At 33.0% G+C, this 8,419-nt stretch overlaps 1 protein-coding gene across 1 annotated transcript; it reads right to left on the bottom strand.

Moving 5' to 3' along the window:
- Window positions 1-5,430: 5,430 nt before the first annotated feature.
- Window positions 5,431-7,352, bottom strand: LOC108368436 (jerky protein homolog-like). Its single transcript, XM_017623285.1, has 2 exons — window positions 6,404-7,352; window positions 5,431-6,338 (listed from the first exon to the last, which is right to left on the bottom strand). Exons 1-2 carry the CDS (start codon window positions 7,208-7,210, stop codon window positions 5,553-5,555), a joined length of 1,593 nt encoding a protein of 530 aa, XP_017478774.1. The 5' UTR covers window positions 7,211-7,352; the 3' UTR covers window positions 5,431-5,552.
- Window positions 7,353-8,419: the final 1,067 nt, after the last annotated feature.

Genomic DNA, 8,419 nt, shown 5'->3' with positions numbered 1-8,419 from the left:
TTTTTTTTTGTAATTCACAACTGCAATATCGTGAACGTAATCTTCCACAAACACGGCTTTGACTCATAAAGGGCAAGAAATTTCCGCCAAAATACTTTTTACTTAGAAAATTGAGCTAATTTCACCACTCACGACACCAGTATGCTGGTACAATCACACCACAAGAACATACACGGTCAATCGACTTGATGGGTCGTTTAACAAATTTGGCATATTAAGGTCCGTGAACTCATCTATTTTAAACTATAGTTAAATCGCCCCACACTTTTACTGTATGTATGGATGAAAGCGTAAGGAGCATACGATACATATATGTATATATATCAGTCTTTCTTAGTTTAAAAATTCATCTCTTACATGACTGCAAAAAAAAACAAATTAAGCATATACAACGTTTTCATGCCAAGTATGAATAAATTCTAAGAAGGGCTAAAAAAGGGCTAGGGGCAATTTTAAATTTATGTGGCCAAAAAAAGGATGTGGTAGCTAAATTTAGCCACCAAAGGGCTAAAACGTCAACACTGATTGTAACGTCAACTGCGTTTTTCGATTTTAGTTTTTGTAATTCATTTTTTATCCTTTCTTCTGTAACTGGTCAGATATACGTTTTATCAATGCACTTGCACAATATTCCAGGGACTGAAAATAACAGTTATTTTTTACCAATTAAACTTGGCCTAATATTTTTTATTCCGACATAAAAGTTTTTTTCTGGAAAATGAACAAACAGCTTATCAAAATTAAAGAAATTTAATATCATGTGAGAGGGGATTGAAATAGCTTTTAGACAGAAATAACGAACGAAATACAAATACAGCGATTGCTGGTTTCGTGCACGTTCACTCGGAATCAGTGATGGAAAATCAATATTTAAAATTGTGCCTAATTTTTCCGAAAAATGTGCCTAAATGCAGGTCAATGTGCCAATAACTTAAAAATCGTCGATAGGTACCATTTCTTTTATAAATTATATATATATACAATACTTATTGCATATTAGATACACAGAAGTTCACGGAAACCTTTTTTTATATGCATTCATTTTTTTATGAAAAGTACGCTCAATTGAAAGATCCTTTTTATATACCCTTTAATTTATGCCTACTCTATATTTATATTTCTACTCTGGAAGGTCATGGTTCGTCGTTACCGGTATCGCTGTTTTCCTTTGTTTGTATAGTGCTAATTTTTCGTACAGCTAATTTTTGTAGTCGGTGTTGTGCTGTTGATGTGTGCGGTTACTTAGATTCATGCGCTTCGTGTAAGTACTTATTTTTTAAATGTGCGTAGTCAAAACGACGAAGGATGAACTTTGTGTATGTTTGACGTTTATGTTTTCAAACTAATTTTCTAAAGTTTTTTTTTTGTTTGTTTATATATTTTACTTGTGCAGTTATAATACACGTTCAATGCAACCAAAAGTTATACCGACGAAGAAAAAAAATTGCACAATTTGCCCCCCTTCTAAGCGACGCATAACAAATCATCCTGTGCAAAATGCCAAAAAAGTCTCTGTGGAGTGCATAAAATAGAGTTTTGCGCCTCTTTCTCAAAATGAGAACTGTCGTATCTGTAAATTTTTTGCTTTTTTAGTTCATAGTATTATTTTTAAGAAAAAAACAATTTAAATGAATTATATGTACTTTAAGTTATTTATTTTTTATATTTTCTAATTAATGTTTTGTACAAACAGCCAAATGAATCAGAGCTGTGAAATCTTGAATTACAATCAAAAGACTAAAGAAAGAGTACTTGATATTGTTTTATTTAAAAAATATATAAACAAAATAATTTGAAAATAATAATTTTTGTGCATTTTGATACACAGGTTAATTAAATAACGCCTTTTAGAAATGCTGTCGTCAAATCGACGAAGGATTACCTTTGCGTCATAAAAATAACGATGACCTTCCAGGGTTAAAAAGATGTATTTTATTACTGAATAGTACCCCATATTTCTATCTTTATTTAAGCAAATGGAACAATATTAACAAGTATTTCAATGTTTTAATGAATTATCACAAAAATTAATGGGAAAACATAACTTTACAGAACAAAACATATGCGAACAACACTTTTCACGAATATAGCAGCGCGGCATAGTGGAATAAACAAGGTGATGTCAGTTACATAACCTCACTTTTTTGGTAGCCCCATTTCGGCAATGCATATAAATGTAGTAAAAAAAGGGGAACATTTTAGGACCATTTTAACGCCCTTTTGAATACTATTTTTAAAAAGTATGTATTAAAGAATTATTTTACCGAAACAACGTTAAAGATAATAAACAATAGTTGTGTTAGGTTTACCCATTTCTAGTAATTATATTCAACAATTTATATTGAGCTCGAGGCCGTTTTTTAAATGAAAATTTATTGTGTTTATTCTAGTAATATCAGCGAAACAGCTGAAGTTCAAAGTTTTTACTGCATTTTTAATGGATTAATTTTTACTTGTAACTTGCTGGATGCAACTTAAACTAATAAGGAAACTATTTTTGGGTTTTTATTATTGAAATTTACCAAATAAACCAATTTAAATATAAAATATATTTATATATTATTATATATATCATGAAACTTGATAATTATTACTGGATTTGTGTTCACGTACTTTTCTGGATATTTGTTTTTTGAGAGCGAGTTCGCAGAAATTAAGTTACTGGAGAGTTGCTGGCGAGTTACTGAATAATTTTTTAATTTTTTAAATAAACACAACTACTCTTAGTAAGTTTTTTCTTCTTTTTAAAAGACCGATTATTTATGAATTATAAAAGGATTTTCGTAATTTTATTTGTAAAACACTTGTATTGCAGCCTCTAGTAGGTGCACAGGCACAACTTCCAAAACCTATTAAACAAAAAACGCACTTTTACTGACCATTTTATTAACAACCTAGCCAATTCAATAAACTCACCTGGAACTTGCAGCCAAAAATCGCACTTATATCGCAGCTTCTCGCTGAGATAAAAAACACAATTCACAAACCTGTGGAAGGTAAACATAGTCTTTATTTGCCACTTGGCATAAATACTTAAAATTGGTTACCTAAATTTGTAGCCAAAGTCCGGAAAACCTCCAAAAAATTGCAAAATTAAAAGCTGTTGAATATACACACAAATCACAATTTTTGCAATAAATATTAAATGGAAAAGTCACAACTAAACAGATATGTCAAGGATGTTGATAATGTTGACTCTTACGCTTTCAGCACAATACCAAAAAGGAGTTTTTCTAGTGTAGTTTTTGTTCAAGAGGGCATCATTCAGAACGGGGCTACCGAATTTGTCAAAATTACAACAAACACCCCCCAACTGACATCACCTTAATTTTATTTCACCATGGCAGCGCGGTATATTGAAAAAATTTTACAACTTAATAAACTTTTATGTAATTTTTAACTTTTTTATAAAAATATAGTCAATTCAACAACCAAAATCGTAAAAATCAAAGTTTCAAACTTTCTACAAAAAAAAATTTCATTGAAATTTAAAACTTTGTTGTCAGAATTTTTAGAAATCTTTCGAATATGCAGTGTATAGTTAATCCAATTGTAGTATAATGAAGCGCAAGTTTAAAGTGGCTAGGAATTCGCTTTGATTTTTAATATTAATTTTTTTTGCATTTCTTTATACATATTGTTAATTGTATATTCAAAACAAGAGTATGATTTATATATGTATGTAGAAGAAAAAGTGCAGCATCTTCAACGAAAAATGTTCCCAAAAATTAAAGCGATTTTAAGCCATTTCATACTTCATCTTTATTATACTAAAATTGAATGGACTATAAAACTGCATACCTGAAAGTACTTATGTATTTAAAAAAAAAATACGTATGAACAAAATTCGTCGTTAATCTTTAACCCTGCATTGTAAAAATACAAAGCATCAGTATATTTTATTGCTAAAGTATTTGCAGATTAAATGTCCAACCATTTTTATAGCCAACTTATACCTGTTTTTGTTTAAATTCAATTTTTAAATGAAACAATGCTCCCAACGCAAGCTGAAGAATGTGACAAAGACAGTGTCCCCTGCGAGATATGAAACACATTTGGAAATATCAACTCATTCAACTAATTTCTCAGGCAACCTGCATAGTAAGCTAATGCTCATATTCTTGATTGATGGCTTCTGCATTTATCACCTCGGCTTCAGGAAATAACTTTATACGTATAGGTACAATATTATTCGTATCGTCAGAGTTTACTGCCTTTAAGTGCAGGGTTGACGCAGCAACATATAAACTTTACTGTTGAGAGACAGAGAGAGAAGCACGCGTAACCGTCGCACGTACACGGTGGTGAGTTTTCATTTACATGGCGCTCTCATAAGTTTGATCGTGTAAGCCACACTCAGCTGTCAGCTGACACGATCAAACTTGAGAGAGCGCCATGTAAATGAAAACTCACCACCGTGTACGTGCGACGGTTAGGCGTGCTTCTCTCCCTCTATCAACAGTAAATTTTATATGTTGCTACGTTAAACAGACACGGCATACGTACCCGTCGGTAAGTGTGGGCACCTTTTGGCTCGAAAGCCGAAACGGCTTTAAAATGTGTCATTATCAAGGTTCTCTTTCTTAAATCTTGGCAAAATTTAACATTTAATTGTAAAGCATTTAATTAAAAAAATTTAATTTCAGTTTCTCTAAAATTTTCTTTAGGAAGAAATATTTCGGCATTTGATCAACAAAAAATATGTATCTAAAATGGGTATATGATTATTTAAATCTTACACATATATTAAATGAGATTCAATATTGCTTTAGAGATGACATCGCAACAAATTCGTTTAAACAAAAATTGTGAGCGTATATGCAGAATGTGAATGAGAGCTTCTTCTTCTTATCTATCTGGTTTATATCATGTATCAATTTAAGCATATACGATAAAAAAGGGGGAAAAATATATTTTTAATTGCGGGTCCGAAAGAAATATTAGCTGCATTGAGTTATCCCAAAATAGTGCGGAAAATCAGCCGATTGTGTGGTTGCTTCCGAAAGGGCCGAAAATGGCACAATGCACACTCATTTTCCATCACTGCTCGGAATACTGGTTTGCCGAATTCAACATCAGTATGAGCTATTATAAGTATCGTTTACTTGCGGTGGCTGTATTTGCAAGCACTGCACGCTACGCGCTGGTGTTCGTTCATCCCCTCTTTTTAATGTGAGCAGGCTTAAAGTCACAAAAACAGCATCGTTTGCAGTGTTGCCGCGAATCATTTTTAATGATAGCCAAATTCCTTTAAAAAAAGGGCTAAAAAGAGCTAAAAAAAAGTAGTTGTGGCTAAAAATGGTAGCTAAAATTTTTTACTTACATATACATATACAGTAGTACCTCGATTCTTGCACATAATGAAAACAGGGCTCTGTGCAAGAATTGACGTTGTCGCAAGTAGCGAGTATTTTTTTTTTGTATGAAATAAAAGGCAATTTTATGAAAGAATTTGGTTGGAAAATAAGTTTATTATTTTTAATATGTATTTTAATTCAATACGCTTAAGTTTAATTCCTTCATATACATAAATATAGAAAGACTCACATACTTTATGTGGAACTAAAAAAATTTGAAATTTTTGTTTGTTTTGTGCAAGCTCGCTTGTTCAGTACTACGCTGCTTCTAAGTCTCTGGAGCGTCATAATATCGTCTAAAGAGGCATTATTTTGATCAGCCCATTCTAAGCAAATATTGTATGCTGATATAGTCTCCTCCTGTGTAACTTTCTTCGTATTTACTACCACGTTGTTTGTTTCTTCACCATCAGTAAGGTCACAATTGATACAGGGATCTTCATTTTGTTCAAAAGACTCCAAAATAGGTTCAGCAATCCATTGCTCAATTTCAGAATCGGATATTTGCTGCAATGGTTCTATTTCTTGAAGCAAATTTGAAATTGCTTGAATATTGGATGTATCTTCAACAAGCTGTAAGCGTAACTCTGAAAGAGGGATGACATCTTCACTATCCCATTCGGATGTTACCTCAAACAGTTTTTGAAATGATGACTGAATGGAGGTCACATTAACAGCATTCCAGGCATTAGCTAAAAAGCATATTGCGTGTTTTAAGTTGATGTTTCGCAGAGATTCGTCTATTGTTTTTCCACGGCGAACGATGTCACTTAAAAGGCTTGTTTTGTAGTTCAATTTCGTAAGTCTTATAACATTCTGGTCCATGGGCTGTATAAGTGCAGTACAGTTTGGAGGAAGACACATTACAGATATTTGACCATCACTACTCATTAACTCGCCGTCTTTGGGATGGCATGGAGCATTATCAATAAGCAATAGAGCCTTTTCGGGAAGATTTTCGACACGAAGGAACCCTTTTACCTGCAATTTTAGGAAATTTAAATTAATAAACGAAATTTTTTACAAACAAAGATGACCAGATGTACCTCTGGAACAAATGTTTTGTGAAACCATTCCTCAAACAAAGCCAAGGTCATCCAAGCACTTTTATTTCCTTTGTAGACAACTGGAATATCCGTAAAATTGTTAAGTGATCGTGGGTTTAATGATTTCCCAATAACCATTAGTTTTACTCTGTGATTTCCAGATGCATTCGTGCAAGCCAGAAAATTTATTCTTTCCTTACTGATTTTATGTCCTGGAGCGGAAGTTTCTTTTGACCGCACAAGAGTTCTATCAGGCAAAAGCTTCCAAAAGAGACCAGATTCATCGGCATTGTATATCTGGTCCTTGGTCAAACCTAAATCAGCAATTTTTTTGTTCAGTTTTTGTAAAAATGGATTAACTGAATGAGTCTTATTCGAAAGTTTTTCTCCACATATTTTGAGTCTTCGTATTCCATATATTTTTTTAAAGTTTGTAATCCAACCATTGCTAGCATGGAAGTCCCCCGATTTTTCCTGAATTTTGGCATGGAGAAACTTGGCCTTTTGTTTAAGCATATCAGAAGTGATTGGTAAATTCTTGGCTCGTTGATTTGCAAACCATTTCATCAATGCTCTTTCCATTTTAGGAAGCTCTGCAGGTTTAAACGTTTTTCTCTTCCCAGGACCAGATTCAGCATGCGCCAGGAACTTCCTTATGGTGTTCTTCTTATTCTTAATGCGGTTTATTGTTGACCTGTGCACGTGAAAACTTTTGGCTAAGGCATCGATAGAAAATCCTTCACTTAGCTTCCTTAAAATTTCAGCTTTTTGCTTTATTGTAAGCAACGTAAATTTTTTCCCTGCCATTGTGAGACCGTACTCAATGAAACGTCCGTTAAAACTGATTCAAATGTCCCAAAATACACGTGCGTAAGAGAATTAGCCAATCACAGCAATTCATTTCCGAAATAAATCGGGACTTCCCCGAATTTTATTGAATCTAAGGAACCGTTACCAAAAGCAACAAGGCAATGTCGCAAGTATCGAGTTAAAATTTTTTGGATGTCGCAAGTACTGAGTACGTAATGGAACAATTTTTTATGTTGCAAGAATCGAGGTGTGCAAGTACCGAGTATGTGCAAGAATCGAGGTACTACTGTATAAGTATAGACGCAAACATTTTCAATAAGTAATGGTATAGAAAAACAATAAACTAAGCTCAGTTGAAAGCTAATATTTTATTCCACCAAAAACCTTTTTGTGTAAAAGGGGATATATACGACTCCAGCTTGCTGGCTCCATCAAGTGATTGTACCATCAGGCTCGAAGCATATAACTTACCAGCATGCTGGTACAATATTTATTTCTTTACAAATGAGGTCGAGGAAAGATCGAAATGATTAGAGCCGAAATTTCATAATTTTTCTACCAATTTGTTAAACATGGTTTTCTTTTTTTGTAATTCACAACTGCAATATCGTGAAGTTAATCTTCCACAAAACACGGCTTTGACTCATATAGTGCAAGAAATTTCCGCCACAATACTTTTTACTTAGAAAATTTAGCTAATTTCACCACTAACGACACCAGCATGCTGGTACAATTGAAAAATTTTCAAATAGTTTTTGAAGTCGCACAGCAGCTGGTACAATCACACCACAAGAACATACACGGCCAATCGACTTAATGGCCATTTAACAAATTAAGCATATTAAGGGCCGCAAACTTATCTATTTTAAACTATAGTTAAATCGTTAATAGACAAGTTAACAGCCCTAACAATTTTACAGTATGTGTGTATAAAAACGTAAGAAACATAAAATACAATATAAATATCAGTCTTTCTTAGTTTAAAAATTCATCTCTTACATAAATGAAAAAAAAAAATGAGATCAAATTAAGCATATACAACTTTTTCATGTCATGTATGAATAAATTCTCCAAAGGGCTAGGGGCAATTTTAAATTTATGTGGCCAAAAGAAGTATGTGGTAGCTAAATCTAGCCACCAAAGGGCTTAAACGGCAACACTGATCGTTTGCCAATCTCTGATTGGCATGTGATATACCAGGAGAAA

The sequence above is a fragment of the Rhagoletis zephyria genome, unplaced genomic scaffold (assembly GCF_001687245.7).
Source record: "Rhagoletis zephyria isolate East Lansing unplaced genomic scaffold, Rhagoletis_zephyria_1.1 Rzeph_scaffold_03123, whole genome shotgun sequence".
NCBI lineage: Eukaryota > Metazoa > Arthropoda > Insecta > Diptera > Tephritidae > Rhagoletis > Rhagoletis zephyria.
This window is presented reverse-complemented; position numbering and strand designations above follow the sequence as displayed.

Coding starts and splice junctions, on each gene's coding strand:
- LOC108368436 (XM_017623285.1), bottom strand. CDS start 7,210: ATGGCAGGGAAAAAATTTACGTTGCTTACAATAAAGCAAAAAGCTGAA. Junction 6,339..6,403: donor ACAAAACATTTGTTCCAGAG/GTACATCTGGTC, acceptor CTAAAATTGCAG/GTAAAAGGGTTCCTTCGTGT.